This window comes from Sminthopsis crassicaudata, chromosome 6 (assembly GCF_048593235.1).
Source record: "Sminthopsis crassicaudata isolate SCR6 chromosome 6, ASM4859323v1, whole genome shotgun sequence".
Classification (NCBI taxonomy): domain Eukaryota; kingdom Metazoa; phylum Chordata; class Mammalia; order Dasyuromorphia; family Dasyuridae; genus Sminthopsis; species Sminthopsis crassicaudata.
In genome coordinates, this window is record NC_133622.1 from 54,090,165 (window position 1) to 54,116,431 (window position 26,267).

Below are 26,267 nucleotides of genomic sequence, written 5' to 3' on the forward strand. Positions count from 1 at the left end.
AATGACTAAACAATAAACCTAGGAACTGCTTCCAGAAGAGTTATAATCTCTGCCTCCTAAAGGGTCACAGCTACTAAGGACCTCAAAAATAAGATCTCATCCCCAAAGTCTCATCACGTCATCTAATAGGAGATATGTATTTTTTTTTATCAGTAGTGATTAACATGAAAGATTTATTATCATTTGCTTTGTCACTATCCTACCCACCCAGCAATCGCACTAAATGAAAACTTACTATGTATATTGTTTCCCCCATTGATATATTCCTGGAAAGAAAAAAGTGGTCTTGCTTTTCTATTTATATGCCAGAAGACAGAACAGTGTTTTCCACACACAATGTGCTTAACAGGTGTTTTTATAAATCAATGATTTATTATTCTTATTATGCGGACTTTCTATTTTCATTTAGGATCCAAAGTTAAAATTATTTAGTAACTTAGATGTCCATTTCTGTATTTCTTTGGACAAGAGAATGATTTTTGTCACAAACCATTCCAAGTCGGATTTCAATAAAAATAACTGATTGTTTTTCATAACATTAAAGTCCCACCCATTCACACTGAGGTGCATAAGGATGTCAGGGCATTATTGAAGAGGTTTGACATGAAAATCAATGAAGAAAGCACATGCTTACCTAGCACATCAGTGTAAAACTGGTCCCAGTCCTTCACATCAAAATTCTGGAACCAAAAGTCAAAGTAAATGTAGAAAAGCATATTTTTCACCCTCTCCATAAAGGTCATCTTGTCAGTCAATATTGTCAGGGGGACAGGCACATAGGAAGGAGGGGATGGGAGTCCTCCACAGTATTTTTCATATGTATTGCCCATGCTGAATCGTAGACTATAGATGAAGGGTATTCCAAGTATCTCTGCTATGAGCTCAGCACAAGGATACATAGCATCAGAAAGAACAACTTCATATCTGCCTTTCTTCAATCTCTCCATAAGGTCTTTGTTCATAACGGCGCTCTCACACTGCTGTTTCACCAGCCTTGAATACTGGAAAAAAAAGTCTTGCATGGCTGCACCATAGGCTAATGGTGAAAGTTTTCGCCATTCATAAGTCCAAAGTGTGATAAAATTTTCAAAAAATTTCGCCAACTCCTCTTGATTTATCCTCACAGGGAACACCTCAGCATGGAGCCTGGGTGAGTCACTTGGATCAACCAAAACAGTAGCTGAGGGTGTCAGCACAGTCACCTCATGGCCCCTCTCTAGGAGCTCATCCAACATGGCCTTCAGATTGATCCAGTGACTGTACTCCATTGGCCATACCAGGACCTTCCCACAAAGCCCACTGCTAAAGCAAGCCAGCTGCAGCAGCCAAAGAGCTGAAATCCACTTCTCGGACCTCATCGTTATTCCTGCTTTACAAAGTACTGAGCTCTTTCCAGTATGAGTCCTGGTTATGGTGTAAGCAACAAGGAGCTCAGAATTTAACTTATATCTCTAAATTCCTTATCCAAATAAGGAACCTTTAGTTTCAAGATAGGATATAAGGAGGCCTTGAATAGGTAAAGAATCAATGAATATAGGGCCTAGCTTTAGTGTGCATGGAGGATACTTAGCTGGTATTAACGTCTCCCATTTGCACACAGTCTAATAGCCTTATTGTTTATTGATAATTTAACCAGAGAGCATAGAAGACTTTAATTGCTCTGCTTTAAATATCAACACTATATAGATGTTAATACTATTGCATTCTTTAAAGACATGCAGATTTTCTTCTGAAATAAATTCAATGTATCTTAAACCTCTTTGCCATTGCATCTCCAGATGAGCTACCTTACAAGCAGTGTCCTCCCAGAAGTCGCTGGAAAAGTGGGTCAGTAATTATTTGCCAGTGGTAACCAGAGCAGACTGGTCTCCAACTTGTGGATGGCTGAACCCCAGCTGAGCAGGCCAGAGACAAGAACAGTCAGGAATCAAAAAGCAGCTTAATTTCAAAGTGAAGGAAACAGCTTGCAAACAAGGAGGGAAATTAGCCACTTATACCACAGCCCTGCCCCTTGTGGGAGGACCTGAGGCAGTGTGGGGAGATCTCCAAACTCATATCAATGGTTGCTCAATAAATTGTAGCTTTGATATTGAGGGATAACAGCTCCAATATGACAAGTTTGAGTTATATCAAGATTTCATTCCCAGAATTTGTCCAAGCCAAGAGAACACTTGTACTAGTCAAAGTCAAACAATAATTATATGATTTTCCCAGAGCATAAGATCATTTTGAGAGTGAATGCAAAGGATTGTTGTTATACCTGTCCCAGGACACAGACTGCTTGTTGGGCCTTAGGTCTGGAAAACAGACTGTCTCCTAATACCTTGACATCAGGACATTCCTCAGCTGGTTTTGCTGAGTTGATGTGGTAGGGATCACAAGGAGTCCAATTTTGGATCCTACTTGAGGAATTCCCATCGGAAGAGCTTCCTAAAGCTCTCCATTTCTTGTGGCTTTTCAGATCAGGGTCTGATATTCTTCCTAGTGATTATCATGCTGCCCATGGTCTTCAGCAGGGGTTCTCAAACTACAGCCTGTGGGCCAGATGAGGCCGCTGAGGGCTTTGTGTGGCCTGCACGGTTATGGCCAATGGGCTGAGGGGCGGAGACAGAGTGTGAGCTTTTGTTTTTACTATAGTCAGGCCCTTCCACAGTCTGAGGGACAGTGAACTGGGCCCTATTTAAAAAGTTTGAGGACCACTGTTTATGGACAACTGACTGTGATCTGCGATATAATAGTTTCCATGACTGAAAGAAAAAAGAACAGGTTCTTCTGAACATCCCAAATGATCTCATTATCAATAATCTCTTGTTGGAGCAGTACTTGATATTTTAGCAGAAATTTCTACAATTTAACTTAATGTTATTGAGTTCTCAGATACTTTTCAATGGCACTCCTACTGTTGGAAATGATCATATTGTTTCACATTTCTTGTTCTACTGTGTTTACCTCTACCCTGAAGTCCAGAACCCCTTTAGGGTTTAGGGTTGTATGCCTAAAAATTTAAGGCGATTTAACTCAAAGAGATGAAATATAAAGCCTATTTTTCACAACTTTGGTATTGATGTGGGTTAAGATTCCTTTCTGATTCCCAGCCCCCATGAATTTCAATGGGAGATATGTGAGGCTCTCCCAGCCCCCATTGGATCTGAGCTAACTTGGGCTGTCCCAGCCTCCATTCTAATGATCTGCTCAGGTTTCCCCAACCCCCACCCCCAGCACACACAGTTCCTTATCTAAAAACCCATTGAATTCTATTCAAATTTGAGCCAACCTGGGACTCCACCCATGGGCCCCTTACCAAAAGCCCCCAGTATAAAAGAGGGAAACTGGAGTCCACTCTTGGCAAGAGCCCCAAACGTGGCATCCTTATGCTGGCTATGCCAAGGGTTCCTGCCCACTGGTGTTAGCCCTGGCCCTGGTGTTTTTCTACCTTTAACCTTACTTCCAAACCCCACAATAAAGCTCTTTTGTTAATCTGGGTTTTCGGGTCTGTAAATTCCTTTACAGAGAACTCTTGCACCACTACTAGACTTCATTTAACTCTGTATCCTTGAGCCAAATCCAAAGGGGTTGCAAGGGGAACTCTCTTTGACTTCCTGTACCCCGAACCTGCCACTAGGCCTCAATTAACCCTAATTTCTTTTAGGTACCCCTTACCTACTTCTCATCTGTATGTGTTCTCAGTTGACCTGATCTGAATCGATATTTATCAACTTTTTTAAAATTAATAAAAACAGAAAAAAAAGAAGAAAAACAGAAAAAGAATACAAACAAAAGAAAATATTGTCATGTGCCCAGAAGTTCACTGAGGAGAACTGAAAATATATAATCACAAATTACCAGTTCAAGAAAGTATGTGCATATATTAGTAGAAGAACATGAGCCCATCTTTTCTTTACTTCCTTGTAAATTGTTCTTTTGTTCTCTACTCAAAACTTTTTTGATTTTATTCCCTTTTTTCTCTTTTCTTCTCCCCCTCTACCCCAAACCAGGCTATGGCTATGAAAGGATATATTTATGTATACATCAGTCAATTTATACATACACATAGAGACACATTCCGGCCGCTCCCCCCAAAGTACAGACACATATTTCCTATTCCTGCTGACACTTTGCTTTAGTTCTACTCCTCAACTTCCCTTGCTATTACTTAAGCTTCCACCACCTATGCATTCTCCATTATCTTCTTCCTTCACCTTTTGCTTCCTTCCCCCCTTATTTCTTTGTGGATTTGGAAGGTTGCTATACCCTTGGATATATATGTAGTGTTGCCTATTTAACTCATTTGTAATGTGAATAGGTTTTCAGAATTTCAAGCCCACCTTCCCCCTCTAATGCTTCTCTGCAACTCATATGCATAATGTGATTACTACTTTTACTTTAACTCTGTCTCAATATTTCTTTTGAACTACCCTAATGTTGATATCAGTCTTAAACATATGGTGTATATATTTCCCACGTAAAAAAAATAATTTGTCCATCTGAGTTGTTTGAAATTGATCTTTGATATTGGCTCTTATATGTTAAATTTTCTATTAAGTTTGGGTTTTGTTAATAGAAAGCCCTGAAAATCTGCAAGTTCACTGAACGTCCATTTTTTCTCATTCAGTATGAGTTAATTTTGCTGAATATAAACACTAGCCTAGTTCTTTTGATCATTGGTAGCTATGATTACAGTACATGTGATCTTTTATTGTGACTTCTCAGTCTTATACAAATCTCATTGTACCTTCAGTATATTTAAAGTTTTTTCTTGATTCTTGCAAAATTTTCTCTTTGATCTGGGGATTTTGAAATTTGTCAATAATATTCCTATGTGTTTTCCACAGAGGATCTCATTGAGGGCATGATCAGTAGATTTTTTTAATTTCTACTTTCCTCTCATATTCTATAACTGCCGGACAATTTTCTTGGATTTTTTTCTTGCATTATTGTGTCAACATTATTTTTTTTATCGCAACTTTCAGGAAGTCCAATTATTCTTATATTTTTTATTCTTGATTTTTCTCTAGATCTGTTTTTCTTTTTAATGTCTCACATACTGTTCTGTTTTTTTCATTCTTTATAATCTGTTATTTCTTGGTCTTTCATAACTTCACTGGTTTCCCCTTGTCCACTTCTAATTTTCAAAGAGTTATTTTTATCTTTGAGACTTTGTACTGTAATACCTCAGTTTCCCTCCCTCAGTTTCCATGGTGACCATCCCCCTTTCCTTACCCCATTATGACTAACAGAATTGAGGCTTCAAAGATCTGACCACTCTCACATTCTAAAGAGTTATAAGACTCCAGATGGCTTATCTTAAATAGCTGATTATCTCCTGCCTCAGATTTCTGTCTTCTGTTGACCACCTTTTTGACCCCCAATCAAACAGAATTGAAAAGTTATTATCCTTTTCTGCAATTTCCACTCACCCAGTGTTCTGTTAACCCCCCCTCCCCATCTGCCCCACCTTTGTCTCCCTAATGGCTGGAGCCCTATAAAACTCTCTGGGATTATTTGCTTTTTGCTGGATGTTGTGAGACAAGAGTTCTACCTAGCTCACCAGCTATGGCTAGTCCAAATTCTCCACTATTAAAATATTAAAAACCTAATCTCTGTCTTGCTTCAGTTTCTCTGTTATTTCATTTCCTCTTTTTTTAGTTGCTTAACTTTATTTTCATAATATTCTTATTTTTCTTGGATGGTTTTTATTTTTTAAGTTTTTCCCCCACATGCCTCATTTGATTTCTAAACTCTTTTGAATTCTTCTATAAATTCTCTCTAGGCATGGAGCCATTTCACATTTCTCTTTAGGGTAGAAGATTTTTTTTTTTTTTTTTTTTTTTAATTTCAGTGTCCTTCTCTGAATACAAATCCCAATTTTTCCTGTTCCCATAATAAGGAGGTTCTCCAGGAGGTTCAGTTTTTTAAACAAGTATTATTAGCATAAATACCTCTAATCCAGAGGTGGGGGATGGTGCCTCAAGTTTCTCCTCAGGTCTTCACTACCAGGAACCCCAAACCAAGAACTCCACTGTCCTTCAACTGATCCCAGCCAACAGTGTCCCTGCCCTCCAGCTTCTGCACTTATTGGGTGCTTGTTCCTTCTCCTTCAGGGCTGTGACCCAGCACCATAGTGGGTACTAAGATTCCCAAACAGGTGAGGTTCAGTTTGTCCAGGATTCAGAGCCAGATTCTCCAAACAATCCAAAAAGAGAAAGTCTCTGTGGTTTCTGCTGAAGTTCTAGCAACACCAACAGCTGAGGGCTCCCCGTTTAGAGCCAACTGTTTACACTTGGCTAGCTAGCAAGGAAATGTTTGCACTTTAGACAGGTTAATCCCTAGGAATATCTTCCTTCAGATATTCTAGTATCAGGAGGACCTGTTCTACCCCAGATCTTCTTGATTTTTCATCTATATTCAGAATTCTGAGGCAGAAATTTGTTCTGAATGTGGGGGAAATCATGAAAGCTTAAAATTTACCGATGTACTATGCCATTTTCCCAGAATCCTCATTTATGAATTTGTTAATCTAAATTGCTTCTTACAAAAGATAGGAGGAGTGTTCTCTTGTTTGATGATAGATTCTTTTTTTTTTTTTTTCCCCTGAGTCTGGGGTTAAGTGACTTGCCCAGTGTCACACAGCTAGGAAGCATTAAGTGTCTGAGACCAGATTTGAACTCGTGTCCTCCTGAATTCAGGGCTGGTGCTCTATCCACTGTGCCATCTAGCTGCCCCTGATAATAGATTTTTACTCCAAAATCCTGATATCTCTTTCTTGAGGTAGGAAAATTGAGTAACCAGATTTTACTGGATATAGCATCTCTCCTAGCTTCATGTTCTTCAATAACCCTTTATGTTTTTCATCTGTTTGGTAGGTAATTTTGCACAGAATTCTAAAATATTAGGAGATATCCTGTTTTCCAGAGTTAAGACCCAGCAGACAGTTGGTGCTTTGAGCTTGGCAACAATCCTTTACACACTGTCTCTTAGGATGATCTTACCACCTGGGAAAATCATATAACTGTTGTATGGCTTTCACTAACACCAAGTGTTCTCTGACCTTGGATAAGTTCTGGGAATGTAGTCTTGATTCAAATGATTCAAATGGCTTTTTTAGTCTGTACAACAATTTCCTCATCATTTTTTTCACTGTCAAGTACTAACAAAAGTCAAAACTTCCCAGTTTGTTGTGGAGTCACTGCCAGTTTCTGGGAAAGCATTAGGGTCTATCTAAAGAAGAACTTGAAATAGGAATTCTGTAATCTGGGGTAGTTGAGGATAGTCTGGGCAGTTTCTCTCTATCAGTAAGAATATAAGATGTTTCATGAACAACATATACGTCTCCACAGATGATTAGTATAACATGGTCTAACTGCCTGATAGCCACCTCCTTACTGCTCACTTCTGAAGTGAAAAAAGTCTCCCTGTTCACTGACTCCTTTTTGCCAAACCTAATAAGGTGGAGGCTCTTTTTGTCTTCTTTGACCTTGAAAAATATACCTTTTAAAAACTCTCTTGAGTGATCCATTTTTATCCTATTGTTGCTGGGATGTAGCAGTATATATGGAACCATCACCAGTGACTGCTTGAAATTTTTCAAATTATACCCTCTCTTGGAGCCCATGAGGTGCAGTGAACAGAATGTTAATTTAGATTAGAGGGTTTGCATTCTAGATTTCCATTCTGAACCTAGAACTCAATATGACTAGACTGAGCAAATCAGATAGATTATTTTAAAGACCATCAAATATTAAGATATTTCTTTTCATTATCCAAGGGGAGAAAAGGGAAGAGAATGGAAGAGAAATGAAGGGAAAAGAGGGGAAAGGAAGGGAAAGGAAAGGAGGGGAAAGGAAGAGAAGGGAAAGGAAGGGAGGAGAGGGGAAAGAAATGGAGAAGAGAGGAATGGAGGGGAAAGATAGAGAAGGGATAGGAAGAGAAGGGAAAGGGAAAGGAGGAGAGGGGAAATACCACCTGGGGTCACAAAGGGTCGACATGAATGAAATGATTCAAAAACAAACCTAGGAATTGTTTCTAGAAGATTTATAATCTCTTCTTCCTCAACAGTCACAGTTACTAAGGACCTCAAAAAATAAGATCTCATCCCAAAAGTCTTATCAGATTGTTCAACATGAGACATGGATTTATTTTTTATCAGTAGCAATAACTTTTAAGAGGATGTATTATCATTTGCTTTGTCATTATCCGTCCCATCTCTCAATCCCACAAGGATCATTGGAAGGGATTCCTCTGTAAGACTTTCTACTGAAACTGAAACTTATCTGTATTTTTCCTACCATTAATACAGTCCTAGAAAAGGTTTTTTTTAGTATTTATCCTCTAGAACATAGCAGTGTTTTGCACATTAAGTGTGCTAAACAAATGCTTTTATGCTCATTCCTTGATTTATTATTCTTGATTATCCCACTTTTCTGTTTTGACTAAAGATTCAAACTTCAGATTATTTAGTAACTTTTAGATGGCAGTTTTCTTGTTTCTTTGGGGAAGGGAATTATTTTGTCACAAAATATTCCATATCTGATGGCAATTAAAAAAAAACAACTTATTTTTTTTTTTAATACATTAAAGTCCTACCCATTCACACCAAGATGTATAAGGATGTCAAGGTATTACTGAACAGGTTTGACAGTAAAACTAATGAAGAAAGCACAAGCCTACCTAGCACATCAGTGTAAAACTGGTCCCAATCCTTCACATCAACATTCTGGAACCACAAGTCAAAGTAAATGTAGAAAAGCATATTTTTCACCCTCTCCTTAAAGGTCATCTTGTCAGTCAATATTGTCAGGGGGACAGACACATAGGAAGGACGGGATGGGAGTCCTCCACAGTATATTTCATAGTAATTGCCCAAGCTGAAGTGTAGAGTGTAAATGAAGAGTATTCTAAGTATCTCTGCTATGAGCTCAGCACAAAAATACACAGCATCAGAAAGAACAAGTTCATATCTGCCTTTCTTCAATTTCTCCATAAGGTCTTTATTTAGAACAGCGCTCTCACACTGATGTTTCAGCACCCCTGAGGTCTTCAAAAAAAAGTCTTGCATGGTTCTACTCTAGGCTGTTAGTGGAAGTTTTCGCCATTCATAAATCCAAATTGGGACAAAGTTTTCAAATAATATCGCCAAATTCTCTTGATTTCTCTTCACAGGGAAAATTTCAACATGAAAACTTGGTGAATGACTGGGATCAACCAAAACAGTAGCTGAGGGTGTCAGCACAGTCACCTCATGGCCCCTCTCTAGGAGTCCATCCAACATGGCCTTCAGATTGATCCAGTGACTGTACTCCATTGGCCATACCAGGACCTTCCCACAAAACCCCCCGCTAAAGCAAGCCAGCTGCAGCAGCCAAATAGCTGAAATCCACTTCTCGGACCTGATGGTGATTCCTGCTTTACAAACTACTGAGCTCTTTCCATCTGAGTCTCTGCTTATATTGATCATCACCATCAGGAGAGGTTAAAATTTAACTTATATGTGTATATATATATATATATATATATATATATATATATATATATATATATATATATATATTTTTTTTTTTTTTTTTTTTTGGAAGGCTGGGGTTAAGTGACTTGCCCAGGGTCACACAGCTAGGAAGAAGTAATTGTCTGAGTGTAGATTTGAACTTGTGTCCTCCTGAATTCAGGGCTGGTATTCTATCCACTGGACCACCTAGCTGCTCTTAACATACATTTCTAAATTTCTTGTCCCAATATGGAGACTTTGGTTTTAAGATGAATATAAGGAGGCTTTGAGGAAGTAAGGAGCAAGGAATATATGGCACAGGTTTATTATACAAGGAGGATACTTAGCTGGTATTAAAGTCCCCAATTTGCCCAAAGTTTTATGTCCCTTATTTTTTGGTGCTTTATGCAGGGATCCTAGAATACTGTAATTGCTCTAATTTATATATTAACACTATTAAAATATTAATATTTCTTCATTCTTTAAAGATATATTTTGTTCTGAAATAAATTCATTATATCTTAAACCTCATTATCACTAGATTTCAAAATGAGCTACATTACAAGCACTGTCCTTCCACAAGTAGCTGGGAAAATTGAGTCAGTTTGGAGTAATAGTTCTTCTTATTTCTTATTCTTTCAGCTACCTTCCAGCTGCAAAGAATATTCTTTATTAAACTGCATTAGGATATGTTAAATTGTCTATGGCCTATTTATTGCTTCCTGTGGCAAGGTTGTAGGTTTATCACAAAATCATTTATTTAGAAGGGAAGTGCTCCTTAGTGTGGAAGTAATATGGAAAGGAGAATAGGGATCAATTTTTTTCTTTTCTTATTGCAGATTCTCAAAATAACTTAAATTGATTTTTTAAAAAGGAGTAGGGTGCTAAAACAATCTCTACAGTCACTTCTAGAGCAAAAGTTAAATAATTGATCTCCAATCACCTTTGTCCCTACCTTCCAATAACCCTTGACCTTAGTAGCTCAGGGCTGGAGTCTCTGGATGCCACAGATCCAGCTGCTAGTGCACATTTCCGTAAATCAAGTACCAATAGTCATGCCATACCCAGGCTCAGGTCAAGATAAAAGAAGGTGTCAACAATAGGGACACTGAGAAAACAAGTGTTTGTAATCATATTTGTCCAATATATTGTCCCCAATGTACCAAGAAGGCTAAATGTTTTATTACACTTCAGTACCTATTTTTAGAAACCCAAAAAATCTAAAAGGAAACGATATCCTTAGCTAGATTAAAGAGTTTCTGAGAATAGAATCTAGAAGGAAAACTTTTACTTTGGAAAACCAGGTGCCATTGACAGGAGAGGCAAACCAGCTTAGCTAAAACAGTAAAACATCACAGGAGGGAAAGGGCATGGCAGGGAAGTAAACCTATTGTTCCCATGATTCACACCAAGATGCATAAGGATGTCAGGGCATTACTGAACAGTTTTGACTTGAAAACCAAGAAGGAAAGCACAGGCTTACCTAACACATCAGTGTAAAATTGGTCCCAATCCTTCACATCAACATTCTGGAACCAAAAGTCAAAGTAAATGTAGAAAAGCATATTTTTCACCCTCTCCATAAAGGTCATCTTGTCAGTCAATATTGTCATGGGGACAGGCACATAGGAAGGAGGGGATGGGAGTCCTCCACAGTATTTTTCAAAATAACTGCCCATGCTGAAACGCAGACTATAGATGAAGGGTATTCCAAGTATCTCTGCTATGAGCTCAGCACAAGGACAAACAGCATCAGAAAGAACAACTTCATATCTGCCTTTCTTCAACCTCTCCATAAGGTCTTTGTTGAGAACGGCGCTCTCACACTGCTGTTTCACCAGCCTTGAATACTGGAAGGCTGTGTCTTGCATGGCTGCACCATACTCCAGTGGTGAAAGTTTTCGCCATTCATTACTCCAAAGTGTGATAAGGGTTTCAAAAAATTTCGCCAATTCCTCTTGATTTATCCTCACAGGGAACACCTCAGCATGGAGCCTGGGTGAGTCACTTGGATCAACCAAAACAGTAGCTGAGGGTGTCAGCACAGTCACCTCATGGCCCCTCTCTAGGAGCTCATCCAACATGGCCTTCAGATTGATCCAGTGACTGTACTCCATTGGCCATACCAGGACCTTCCCACAAAGCCCACCACTAAAGCAAGCCAGCTGCAGCAGCCAAAGAGCTGAAATGCACTTCTCGGACCTCATCTTTATTCCTGCTTTACAAGCTACTGAGCTCTTTCCATCTGAGTCTCTGCTTATATTGATCATCACCAGAAGGAGGTTAAAATTTAACTTACATTTCTAAATTTCTTGTCCCAATATGGAGACTTTAGTCTTAAGGTAAGGTATAAGGAGACCTTCAGTAAGTAAGAAATCAATGAATACATGACACAGGTTTAATATCCAAGGAAGATACTTAGCTGGTATTAAAGTCCCCAATTTGCACAAAGTTTTATGTCCCTATTATTTATTAGTACTTTATGCAGGGATGCTAGAATAATATAATTGCTCTAATTTAAACATTAACACTTTTAATATTAATATTACTTCATTCTTTAAAGACATACAGATTTTATTCTGAAATAAATTAATTGTATCTTAAACTCATTGCCATTAGATTTCAAAATGAGCTACGTTACAAGCACTGTCCTTCCACAAGTAGCTGAGAAAATTGAGTCAGATCGGAGTAAAAATTCTGCTTATTTCTTATTCTTTAAGCTACCTTCCAGCTGCACAGAATATTCTTTACTAAAGAATAGGATATGTTATGCTTTAGGATATGTTAAATTGTCTGTGGCCTATTTATTGCTTCCTTTGCTAGGGTTTTAGCTTTATCACAAAATCATTTCTTTAGAAGGGTAGTACTCCTTAGTGTGGAAGTAATATGGAAAGGAGAATAGGATCAATTTTTTTCTTTTACTTCTTGCAGATTCTCAAAGTAACTCTAATTGGTTTTTTTAAAAAAAGGAATAGGGTGCTAAAACAATCTCTACAGTCACTTCTTTTATTTATTTATTTTTCCTGAGGCTGGAGTTAAGTGACTTGCCCAGGGTCACAAATCCAGGTGTCTGAGTAAGATTTGAACTTGGGTCCTCCTGAATTCAAGGCTGCTGCTCTATCCACTGTGCCACCTAGCTGCCCCTCACTTCTAAAGCAAAAGTTAAATAATTTATCTCCACTCGCCTTTTTTCCTAGCTTACAATAACCCTTGACCTTAGTAGCTAAAGTCTGGAGTGTCTGTCTGGAAGCCACAAATCCAGCTACTAGCAGGCATTTCGATCAATCAAGTACAAATAGTCATGCCATAAACACACTCAGGTCAGAATAAAAGGACTTGTCAACAATAGGGAGACTGACAAACAGAAGGGTTTGTCATCATATTTGTTTAACGTAGAGTCCCAGATGCACCAATAAGACTTAATCATTTATTATACTTCAATATTTATTTTTAAAACTCCAAACAGAACAAAACAAAACAATATCCTTAGCTAGATGAAAGTTTCTGGGAATAGCATCTAGTGGAAGGAAAACTTTTACTTTGGAAAACCAGGTGCCATTGACAGGACAGTCAAACCTGCTTAGCTAAATCAGTAAAAGATCAAAGGAGGGAAAGGACATGACAGGGAAATAAATCTATTGTTCCCATGATTCACCCTAAGATGTATAAGAATATCAGGGCATTATTGAACATGTCTGACATGAAAATCAAGGAGCAAAGCACAGGCTTACCTAGCACATCAGTGTAAAACTGGTCCCAGTCCTTCACATCAAAACTCTGGAACCAAAAGTCAAAGTAAATGTAGAAAAGCATATTTTTCACCCTCTCCATAAAGGTCATCTTGTCAGTCAATATTGTCAGGGGGACAGGCACATAGGAAGGAGGGGATGGGAGTCCTCCACAGTATTTTTCAAAATAATTGCCCATGCTAGCGCGCAAACTATAAATGAAGGGAATTCCAAGTATCTCTGCTATGAGCTCAGCACAAGGATACATAGCATCAGAAAGAACAACTTCATATCTGCCTTTCTTCAATCTCTCCATAAGGTCTTTGTTCATAACGGCGCTCTCACACTGATGTTTCACCAGCCTTGAATACTGGAAAAACATGTCTTGCATGGCTGCACCATACTCCAGAAGTGAACGTTTTGTCCATTCATAACTCCAAAGTGTGACAAAGGTTTCAAAAAATTTCGCCAACTCCTCTTGATTTATCCTCACAGGGAACACCTCAGCATGGAGCCTGGGTGAGTCACTTGGATCAACAAAAACAGTAGCTGAGGGTGTCAGCACAGTCACCTCATGGCCCCTCTCTAGGAGCCCATCCAACATGGCCTTCAGATTGATCCAGTGACTATACTCCATTGGCCATACCAGGACCTTCCCACAAAGCCCCCCGCTAAAGCAAGCCAGCTGCAGCAGCCAAAGAGCTGAAATGCACTTCTTGGACCTCATCTTTATTCCTGCTTTACAAACTACTGAGCTCTTTCCATCTGAGTCTCTGCTTATATTGACCATCACCATCAGGAGGTTAAAATTTAACTTACATTTCTAAATTTCTTGTCCCAACATGGAAACTTTAGTTGTAAGATAACATACAAGGAGACATTGAGTAAGTAAGGAATTAATGAATATATGGTATAGGTTTAGTATCCTATTTATTCCCCACTTTGCACAAAGTTTTATATCCCTATTATTTGTTGGTGATTTATGCAGTAATCATAGAATACTGTAATTGCTCTAATTTAAACATTAGCACTTTAAAAATATTAATATTACTTCATTCTTTAAAGACATACAGATTTTGTTCTGCAATAAATTCATTGTATCTTAAACCTCATTATCACTAGATTTCAAAATGAGCTACGTTACAAGCACTGTACTTCCACAAGTAGCTGAGAAAATTGAGTCAGATCGGAGTAATAGTTCTTCTTATTTCATATTCTTTAAGCTACCTTCTAGCTGCAAAGAATATTCTTTACTAAACTGCTTTAGGATATGTTAAAATGCCTGGGCCCCATTTATTGTTTCCTTTAGTAAGGCTGTTGGTTTATCACAAAATCATTTATTTAGAAGGGAAATGCTCCTTAGTGTGGAAGTAATATGGAAAGGAGACTAGGATCAATTCTTTTTCTGTTGCTTCTTGCAGATTCTTAAAGTAATTCCAATTCATTTTTTTAAAGGAATAGGGTATTAAAATATTATCTACAGTCACTTCTAGAGCAAAAGTTAAATAATTTCTCTCCAATCACCTTTGTCCCTAGCTTCCAATAACTCTTTACCTTAGTACCTCAGGGCTGGAGTCTCTGGATGCCACAGATCCAGCTGCTAGTGCACATTTCCATAAATCAAGTACAAATAGTCATGCCATAAAAACGCTCCCATCAAGATAATAGAAGTTGTCAACAAACAGAAGGGTTTTTAATCATATTTGTTTAACATATTATCCCAGATGTACCAATAAGGGGAAATGTCTTTATTAAACTTCAATATCTATTTTTAAAACTTGAAACAAAGCAAAGTGATATCCTTAGCCAGATGAAAGAGTTTCTGGGAATAGCATCTTGAATAAGGAAAACTTTTACTTTGGAAAACCAGGTGCCATTGACAGGAGAGGCAAACCAGCTAAGCTAAATCAGTAAAACATCACAGGAGGGAAAGGGCATGGCAGGGAAGTAAACCTATTGTTCCCATGATTCACACCAAGATGCATAAGGATGTCAGGGCATTATTGAACAGTTTTGACATGGAAACCAAGGAGGAAAGCACAGGCTTACCTAGCACATCAGTGTAAAACTGGTCCCAGTCCTTCACATCAAAACTCTGGAACCAAAAGTCAAAGTAAATGTAGAAAAGCATATTTTTCACCCTCTCCATAAAGGTCATCTTGTCAGTCAATATTGTCATGGGGACAGGCACATAGGAAGGAGGGGATGGGAGTCCTCCACAGTATTTTTCAAAATAACTGCCCATGCTGAAACGCAGACTATAGATGAAGGGTATTCCAAGTATCTCTGCTATGAGCTCAGCACAAGGACAAACAGCATCAGAAAGAACAACTTCATATCTGCCTTTCTTCAACCTCTCCATAAGGTCTTTGTTGAGAACGGCGCTCTCACACTGCTGTTTCACCAGCCTTGAATACTGGAAGGCTATGTCTTGCATGGCTGCACCATACTCCAGTGGTGAAAGTTTTCGCCATTCATTACTCCAAAGTGTGATAAGGGTTTCAAAAAATTTCGCCAATTCCTCTTGATTTATCCTCACAGGGAACACCTCAGCATGGAGCCTGGGTGAGTCACTTGGATCAACAAAAACAGTAGCTGAGGGTGTCAGCACAGTCACCTCATGGCTCCTCTCTAGGAGCTCATCCAACATGGCCTTCAGATTGATCCAGTGACTGTACTCCATTGGCCATACCAGGACCTTCCCACAAAGCCCACCACTAAAGCAAGCCAGCTGCAGCAGCCAAAGAGCTGAAATCCACTTCTTGGACCTCATCTTTATTCCTGCTTTACAAAGTACTGAGCTCTTTCCATCTGATTCTCTGCTTATATTGATCATCACCATAAGGAGGTTAAAATTTAACTTACATTTCTAAATTTTTTGTCCCAATAAGGAGACTTTAGTCTTAAGATAAGGTATAAAGAGACCTTGAGTAAGAAGTCAATTAATATATGGCACAGGTTTATTATCCTTCGAGGATACTTAGCTGGTATTAAAGTTCCCAATTTGCACAAAGTCTTATGTCCCTATTATTTATTGGTACTTTATGCAGGGATCATAGAATAATGCAATTGCTGTAATTTAAACATTAACACTTTTAAATATTAATTTTACTTCACTTTTTTTTACTTTACTTCTTTAAAAAATACAGATTTTGTTCTGAAATAAACTCATTGTATCTTAAACCTCATTGCCATAAGATTTCAAAATGTGTTACCTTGCAAGCACTGTACTTCCACAAGTAGCTGAGAAAATTGAGTCAGATTGGAGTAATAATTCTTCTTATTTCTTATTCTTTAAGCTGTCTTCTAGCTGCAAAGAATATTCTTTACTAAACTGCATTAGGATATATTAAATCGTCTGTGGCCTATTTATTGCTTCCTTTGGCAAGGCTGTAGGTTTATCATAAAATCATTTCTTTAGAAGGGTAGTACTCCTTAGTGTGGAAGTAATATGGAAAGGAGAATAGGATCAATTTTTTTCTTTCACTTCTTATAGATTCTCAAAGTAACTCTAATTCATTTTTTTTTTTAAATGGAGTAGGGTGCTAAAACAATCTCTACAGTCACTTCTAGAGCAAAAGTTAAATAATTTATCTCCAATCACCTTTGTCCCTACCTTCCAATAAACCTTGATCTTAGTAGCTAAGGTCTGGAGTTTCTGGATGCCACAGATCCAACTGCATGTAAGCTTTTCCATAGATCAAGTACAAATAGTCATGCCATAAACACGCACAGTCAAGATAAAAGGAGTTGTCAACAATAGGGAGACTGACAAATACAATGGTTTGTAATCATATTGTTCAACATATTGTCTGAGATGTAGCAATAAGACTAAATGTTTTTATTCAACTTCAATATCTATTTTTAAAACTCGAAATAAAACAAAACAAAACAATATCCTTGGCCAGATGAAAGAGTTTCTGGGAATAGCATCTTGAATAAGTAAAACTTTTACTTTGGAAAACCAGGTGCCATTGAGGCAAACCAGCTTAGCTAAAACAGTAAAACATCACAGGAGGGAAAGGGTATGACAGGGAAGTAAATCTACTTCTCCCATGATTCACACCAAGATGCATAAGGGTGTTAGGGCATTATTGGACAGTTTTGACAACCAATGAAGAAAGCACAGGTTTATCTAGCACATCACTGTAAAATTGGTCCCAATTCTTTGCATCAAAGCTCTGGAACTAAAAGTCAAATTAACTGTAGAAAAGCATGTTTTTCACCCTCTCCATAAAGGTCATCTTGTCAGTCAATATTGTCATGGGGACAGGGACATAGGAAGGAGGGGATGGGAGTCCTCCACAGTATTTTTCATGTCTATTGCCCATGCTGAAATGTAGACTATAGATTATATAATTTTATACACACACACACACACATATGTATATATTTTAAAATTTTAACTTATATTTCTAAATTTCTTGTCCCAATAAGGAGACTTTAGTCATAAGGTATAAGGAGACCATGAGTAAGTAAAGAGTTAATGAATATATGGCATAGGCTCAGTATCCTACTTAGATGGTTTTAAATTCCCTACTTTGCCTAAAGTCTTATGTCCCTGTTGTTTGATGTGCAGGAATTTGTGATTTGTGCAGGAATCATAGAATATTGTAATTGCTCTCATTTAAATATTAACACTTTTAAAATATTAATTTAAAATATTAATTTAAAATATTAATATTATTTCATTCTTTAAAGACATACAGATTTTATTCTGAAATAAATTCATTGTATCTTAAACTTTATTGCCATTAGATTTCAAAATGTGCTACCTTGTAAGCACTGTCCTTCCAGAAGTAGCTGAGAAATTCGAGTCAGATCAGAGTATTAGCTCTTCTTATTTCTTATTCTTTAAGCTATCTTCTAGCTACAAAGAATATTCTTTATTAAACTGCATTAGGATATGTTAAATGGCCTATGGCCTATTTATTGCTTCCTGTGGCAAGGTTGTAGGTTTATCACAAAATCATTTGTTTAGAAGGGAAATGCTCCTTAGTGTAGAAGTAATATGGAAAGGAGAATAGGATCAATTTTTTTTCCTTTTGTTTCTTGCAGATTCTCAAAGAATCGCTAATTCATTTTTAAAAAAGGAGTAGGGTGGTAAAACAATCTCTACAGTCACTTCTAGAACAAAAGTTAAATAATTGATCTCCAATCACCTTTGTTCCTACCTTCCAATAACTCTTGACCTTAGTAGCTCTGGGCTGGAGTCTCTGGATGCCACAGATCCAGCTGCTAGTGCACATTTCCATAAACCAAGTACAAATAGTCATGCCATACCCAGGCTCAGGTCAAGATAAAAGGAGTTGTCAACAATAGGGAGACTGACAAACAGAAGGGTTTGTCATCATATTTGTTTAACATAGAGTCCCAGATGTACCAATAAGACTAAATATTTTATTATATACTTGAGTATCTATTTTAAAAACCCCAAACAAAACAAAACAAAATGATATCCTTAGCCAGATGAAAGCGTTTCTGGGAATAGTGTAACATGCCCTCCTGGCAGTTACAATTACTAGTGTGTCCTAGGCTCAATAGAGTACCTTTGACCACTGACCTTTGCAGTGTCAACTCTACCCAGCTCGCCTCCTCTGAGGCCTTCAAAGGTCTCTGGCCACGATATATATATATATATATATATAGTTTAATAACCGGTAGCGCACTCAAGAACAGCCACATGTAATCTTAAAAGCCTTTATTATACCTACTCACATAATGCCCTGACTGATGCCCTGACTTGTTGGTTCCCTAGTGAACACCTGGTCTGAAGACCCCATGTTCACTATCAAACTCCTTACCTCTCCGCTATCCATAATCTTGGCTCAGCTACCCCAGGCTAGGAAACCAGCTTAAAGAGAGTGACTGCTGTCTGCAGTGGGCTTCTAAAGGGCCTGTGAGGTCACACGCACAGCCAACCAGCAAGAGAGCCAACACTCATTACGAAGCTATCTCAATATGGACAGGATCCCACCCACAGGGCACTCCTATATCCACAGAGAATACTTCCAGGCCACTCAATCTCCTGTGGCGCCTCCCATTTAAAGGGCCCTTACAATATCCTTCTCTTGTTTTGCAGGAACCGCACATCTCATCAAGCTAAACTTTTAGCACCAGCTATAGTTCACTTGATCCATAATGTGACAGAGTTTTATGCCCAAGGAGATACAAAGCAGTAGATCAGTAAACAGAAGCTAATGTGTTTGTATGACAGTATAGAGTATAAAATGGGACAACTAGAAGTTGAGTTAAAAATAGAACGACAAACAATTTAAAAAGAGTTATTGGAATTGCAGGTTAAATTACAGGTTGAGATAGAGAAAGAAGAAAAAGCTAGGTTACTACAGTTAGAACAGGAAGAGTTCAAAGTGGCTGAAGCTAAGGAGGGAAATAAAGGAACCACATGGACTTCAGTTGGAGAAATTCTTCTTTGTATTTTGTTGCATTGTTGTTTTAAGGAATTTATTGATTACTCTTCCATTGAGAAGAGATTTAGTTCTTTTTATGTGCAAAGCTCGGATTGGATTTTAAATCAGCCTTTGGGGAATTTTCCAATTCCTCTTCCCTCAGCCCCACCTTCATGGGACAAGGGAGAAGGAGTTGGAGGAAAATGAAGGGCGATAATATCATCAGCACTGCCCATTAATCCATTCAAAACTCCTGTGTCTTCATTTCAAAAGTCTGGAGTGGGCTTCATGGCCCAAGGCAAAAAGGAATTGTGGGGTATTGACTATAATCAGAAAAAATTTTAAAAATACAGCTCTATCAATTTCTAAGAAACCTTACAAGGATAAGATCTTGCAGTTAAAGAAAGTGGAGTTTTATATTTATAAAACTGCTAGGATCATCTTTGGAGAGTTGGAACTCTTCTTTTTTTACCTCGTGGATTTTCCACTTCCATAGGTGGGCTTGATTTCCCAACCCCCTACGAGTACTTATAAAACAGTGTTTATATGTTTAGAATGGTTTGGAAAATTGCTGTTTTAATCACTAGAATAAATAGACAGTGTGTGATCTTTGACCCAGGAGGAAAAGTAATATCAGATTTATTGATTCACACTCCTGGAGTACAATTCAGTATCAGAAACTCAAACTTTGATTTTAGGCAAAATAATTCAGGGATATGATGGGCTGAAGCTTTCATAGGTGAGTGTCCTTTTCTCATTAACTGTATGAGTGGCAGACCACTGAAAAGGTTGGTAGACACAGAGGTAAGTAATATAGCTATTAGATGTGCCAGCTGGACCGGTAATTGGTTAAAAATCACTAAAGAGGAAGGTAGGAGCATGGCAAAAAGCTACACAGCTTATCTTTCTTTCACTCTCCTATACTTCCTATAGGACAAAACCCTTATGGTTTGAAATTTAATGTTATAAGACCAATGGACATTATCTGGAGAAGCAGCTAGGCATGTGATCAACCATTTTTCCATTGTAGGAATCTCACAAGCATTTAAGACAGGTTATGATTGGCTTATAAATATTTTGCTTTTAGATGTTTTTGCATTGAATTTGATTTTGCCCATTCCATTGGCATTTTTTATAATCCTAACAGTCAAGTCATTACTGGACAGACTATATCCTGAGATCTTCTCTAAACAAGAGAAGGGAATTTTGGGATATGCACAAGATGTGGCAATACATATATGTGATTGCTTGCAATTTTTAAATTTTGATTTTACATTTTTAAACACTTTTGATTTTACATCTTTAAAGTATTTTGATTTTACATTACTAAGTTATTTTGATTTTATATTTTTAAGTTATTTTGGTTTTACATTTTAAAATTCTTTGCATTTTACCTTAGCCATGCACTTCGGGCATACACAGAAAGTGCAGCTAAGTGACAGACTGACTTTTGACAAGAACTTTCCTTCCACTGTGATGTGGAAAGGCCTGGATGGCATTTGGAAAGGCCCAAGCTGGGCCAGGGTTTGGGGCCCCGGGTACATTCCTTTCATTCTAGATGCAGACCCAGCAGCAGAGTTGATCCCCACCAGAGACATATGTGACCTGGGGATCCAAGAGAAGGACCAGACAACAGCCCAGAGGGACCAGCCAGATGTCAGCATCCCTCCAGACACTGATGGCAGCAATGTCCCCCCGGACTGTGACACCAGAGACAGCAGACACAGCTCCAGTGTAGCAGCTGAAAAGGACTGTTTTGGGTGATATGCAATATAAAGACTGTAAATCTCCTTGAGTATGACTTTAATGAATGGGTTGAACACTTGGCCACTGTTGAGCCTAATTCTCATTGTCATATTTATATGCAATATAAAGACTGTAAATGGACAATGGGCCTGCTTGCTCCTCCTGTGGCTACTTGCCATATAGGGGTCTGGGGAGAGGCTTTGCCCTATGCTTTCTATTGAAGGACTATGCTTTTAAATTAGTGGGTGAAAAACCAACACACCCACCTGCCATTGTTATTGAGACAATGGTTCTGGACATGACTTTGCTTATGTACACCTTTATCTGTGAAACTAAAATTGCTCTAGAATTGTGATAAACCAGAATTGATCTAGAATCATGACAAGTGCAATAGAAATCTGACAAGTGTCATGTGTGTAAGTGCATCAGAATTGTGACAAATTAGAATTGTGAACTAGAATTGTGAGAATTGTACATAACTGTAACATCCTATTGTGGTGACATCTTATCTCATTGACATCCTGCCTCCTTGGTATCTTCTCTCCTTGGACATGACTCTGTTGAGTAGTGGTGTTGCTTCCTGACACCTTGAGCATGATCTCGTTGATCAAGCAAACTAATGATGATGCTGAGTAGCTTGACATGGGATGAGCGGTCCCCGCTTTGAAAGAAAGGGGATTTGTAAGGGTCCAAGGTCAGGCAAGCTCAATTGAGATGTAAGTGGACCAATGGTCTTTATCCCTGGATGTGCTTAAGAGTTGAGTACGTAGGGACTTCCTCCACCCATGGTAGGAACCTAGATTTCTCTCTGAAGTCTGGGTCAAGTTCGGGATGTAGATTTCATCGTTGATTGGCTTGTGTCTGTGACCTCATTGACTCTAAGCTCCGGACAAGGAGCATCTCTCTTTTCCCCTTTCTCCTTCCTCTTTCCACCTGGAGCCTGGACTGAGAAGTCGATACTAAGGTATGTGCAAGAGGTCATAGGGTAGATGTGATTTATGGGAATAAAGTTTAAGATTGCTGCTCATTTAAACTCTCTGGTGCTCTGTTATGCTTCAACTACTTTCTATAAGATAGTAGCCAGAGGATTCTGAAGATCTCAAAATAGAAGTGAGATTGATATTATGTTATATTTACCAGATTTTCTCTGATAAGCCTAGGAATAAGGATCGATTAGCAATAGTTAGGGAGAGAAAAAATATAACCCTAACAGAATAGCATCTTGAATAAGGAAAACTTTTACTTTGGAAAACCAGGTGCCATTGACAGGAGAGGCAAACCAGCTTAGCTAAATCAGTAAAACATCACAGGAGGGAAAGGGCATGGCAGGGAAGTAAACCCATTGCTCCAATGACTTACACCAAGATGCATAAGGATGTCAGGGCATTATTGAACAGGTTTGACAGGAAAACTAATGAAGAAAGCACATGCTTACCTAGCACATCAGTGTAAAACTGGTCCCAGTCCTTCACATCAAAACTCTGGAACCAAAAGTCAAAGTAAATGTAGAAAAGCATATTTTTCACCCTCTCCATAAAGGTCATCTTGTCAGTCAATATTGTCATGGGGACAGGCACATAGGAAGGAGGGGATGGGAGTCCTCCACAGTATTTTTCATATGTATTGCCCATGCTGAAGCGTAGACTATAGATGAAGGGTATTCCAAGTATCTCTGCTATGAGCTCAGCACAAGGACACATAGCATCAGAAAGAACAACTTCATATCTGCCTTTCTTCAATTTCTCCATAAGGTCTTTGTTGAGAACGGCGCTCTCACACTGCTGTTTCACCAGCCTTGAATACTGGAAAAACATGTCTTGCATGGCTGCACCATACTCCAGTGGTGGAAGTTTTCGCCATTCATTACTCCAAAGTGTGATAAAGTTTTCAAAAAAGTTCGCCAACTCCTCTTGATTTATCCTCACAGGGAACACCTCAGCATGGAGCCTGGGTGAGTCACTTGGATCAACCAAAACAGTAGCTGAGGGTGTCAGCACAGTCACCTCATGGCCCCTCTCTAGGAGCTCATCCAACATGGCCTTCAGATTGATCCAGTGACTGTACTCCATTGGCCACACCAGGACCTTCCCACAAAGCCCACCACTAAAGCAAGCCAGCTGCAGCAGCCAAAGAGCTGAAATCCACTTCTCGGACCTCATCTTTATTCCTGCTTTACAAGCTACTGAGCTCTTTCCATCTGAGTCTCTGCTTATATTGACCATCACCATCAGGAGGTTAAAATTTAACTTACATTTCTAAATTTCTTGTCCCAACATGGAAACTTTAGTTGTAAGATAACATACAAGGAGACATTGAGTAAGTAAGGAATTAATGAATATATGGCGTAGGTTTAGTATCCTACTTAGATGGTTTTAAATTCCTCACTTTGCACAAAGTTTTATGTCCCTATTATTTGTTGGTGACTTACGCAGGAATAATAGAATATTGCAATTGCTCTAATTTAAACATTAACACTTTTAAAATATTAATATTACTTCATTCTTTAAAGACATATTCTTTAAAGACATACAGATTTTATTCTGAAATAAATTAATTGTATCTTAAACCTCATTGCTATTAGATTTCAAAATGAGCTATGTTACAAGCACTGTCCTTCCACAAGTAGCTGAGAAAATTGAGTCAGGTCAGAGTAATAGCTCTTCTTATTTCTTATTCTTTAAGCTATCTTCCAGCTGCAAAGAATATTCTTTATTAAAATGAATTAGTTTATATTAAATTGTCTGTTGTCTATTTATTGATTCCTTTGTTAATGTTGTAGGCTTATCACAAAATCATTTATTTAGAAGGGAAATGCTCCTTAGTTTGGAAGTAAGTAATATGGAAAGGAGAATAGGATCAATTCTTTTTCTTTTGCTTCTTGCAGATTCTCAAAGTAAATGTAATTCATTTTTTAAAACCAGTAGGGTACTAAAACAATCTCTACAGTCATTTCTAGAGCAAAAGTTAAATAATTGATCTCCAATCACCTTTGTCTTTAGCTTCCAATAACTCTTGACCTTAGTAGCTAAGGTCTGGAGTCTCTGGATGCCACAGATCCAACTGCTAATATGTATTTCAATCGATCAAGTACAAATAGTCATGCCATAACCACACTCAGGTCAAGATAAAAGGACTTGTCAACAATAGGGAGACTGACAAACAGAAGGGTTTGTCATAATATTTGTTTAACATATTATTCCAGATGTACCAATAAGGGTAAATGTTTTTATTAAAGTTTAATATTTATTTTTAAAACTCCAAACAAAAGAAAACAAACCGATATCTTTAGCCAGATTTAAGAGTTTCTGGGAATAGCAAGTACAATAAGGAAAACTTTTACTATGGAAAACCAGGACAGTCAAACCAGCTTAGCTAAATCAGCAAAACATCAAAGGATGGTCATGAAAGGGAAGTAAATCCATTGCTCCCATGATTCACACCAAGATGCATAAGGATGTCAGGGCATTATTGAACAGCATTATTTGACATGAAAACCAATGAAAAAACACAGGCTTACCTAGCACATCACTGTAAAACTGATCCCAATTCTTCCCATCAAAATTCTGGAACCAAAAGTCAAAGTAAATGTAGAAAAGCATATTTTTCACCCTCTCCATAAAAGTCATCTTGTCAGTCAATATTGTCATGGGGACAGGCACATAGGAAGGAGGGGATGGGAGTCCTCCACAGTATTTTTCAAAATAATTGCCCATGCTGAAACGCAGACTATAGATGAAGGGTATTCCAAGTATCTCTGCTATGAGCTCAGCACAAGGACAAACAGCATCAGAAAGAACAACTTCATATCTGCCTTTCTTCAATCTCTCCATAAGGTCTTTATTGAGAACAGCACTCTCACACTGATGTTTTACCAGCCTTGAATACTGGAACACCATGTCTTGCATGGCTGCACCATACTTCAGTGGTGAAAGTTTTCGCCATTCATTACTCCAAAGTGTGATAAGGGTTTCAAAAAAGTTCGCCAATTCCTCTTGATTTATCCTCACAGGGAACACCTCAGCATGGAGCCTGGGTGAGTCACTTGGATCAACAAAAACAGTAGCTGAGGGTGTCAGCACAGTCACCTCATGGCCCCTCTCTAGGAGCTCATCCAAGATGTTCTTTAGATTGATCCAGTGACTATACTCCATTGGCCATACCAGGACCTTCCCACAAAGCCCACCACTAAAGCAAGCCAGCTGCAGCAGCCAAAGAGCTGAAATCCACTTCTCGGACCTCATCGTTATTCCTGCTTTACAAATTACTAGTCTCTTTCCAATATGAATTTCTGTTTATATTGATTATTGCCAAGAAGGTGGTTAAAATTTAAGTCATATCTCTGAATTCTTTATTCAAATGTCATAGTTAGTGATAACCAACAGGAGTTAGCACATCTCATGGCTTTCCTGTAAAAGAAAAACAATTGTCTGCTATCATTCACGTTCCTAATTTGCACAAATTTTATGTTCTTTTCCATTATTTGAACTATTTTAATAAGCAGGATTTTTCAGAATCTACAGAATAATTTTAATTACTCGACTTTAATTCTTAATCCTATTTAATTTTTTAAAAGGCACACAGGTTTTATAAGAAAATTATGTCCTTTCTCTCTATCTCCCTTGTATCTCAAATTTCCCTGCCCTTAGATTTCAAGATGAGACATTTTACCATCACTGTACTCTAAAGATTAACTGAGAAAAATGAGTTAAGATTTCATTCTTTAACCAGTCTCACTTAGTTGTACATAATTGGATACCAAAGGAGATCAGAGCTTAATTTCACGAGGGAAACTGCTACTATAAGTTCTTTCTTCACTTCTATTGTTTTTGATCTAGAATAGATGTTCTTTCAAATGATTATCATAAAGTACATGGGCTTCGGGGCACTTAAGTGGCATATTAG

General features: G+C 38.1%; 1 protein-coding gene and 1 pseudogene across 7 annotated transcripts in view; both read right to left on the minus strand.

Moving 5' to 3' along the window:
* LOC141546724 (UDP-glucuronosyltransferase 2B17-like) overlaps positions 1 to 25,642 on the minus strand; it is a 75,672-nt gene extending 50,030 nt beyond the window's left edge. The window contains exons 1-2 of one of the 7 annotated variants that reach the window (XM_074274717.1): positions 25,549 to 25,642; positions 13,213 to 13,880 (exon numbers count right to left, since the gene is read on the minus strand). In XM_074274717.1, the coding sequence (XP_074130818.1) occupies positions 13,213 to 13,846 (634 nt within the window). In that variant the 5' untranslated portion in view covers positions 13,847 to 13,880; positions 25,549 to 25,642. Of the gene's footprint in view, positions 1 to 1,133; positions 1,494 to 13,212; positions 13,967 to 15,258; positions 16,008 to 23,469; positions 23,561 to 25,548 lie in introns of those variants that run through there. The other 6 variants (XM_074274715.1, XM_074274716.1, XM_074274720.1 and 3 more) reach the window with 6 other exon arrangements.
* Positions 10,885 to 11,701, minus strand: LOC141546201 (UDP-glucuronosyltransferase 2B31 pseudogene; annotated as a pseudogene).
* Positions 25,643 to 26,267: the final 625 nt, after the last annotated feature.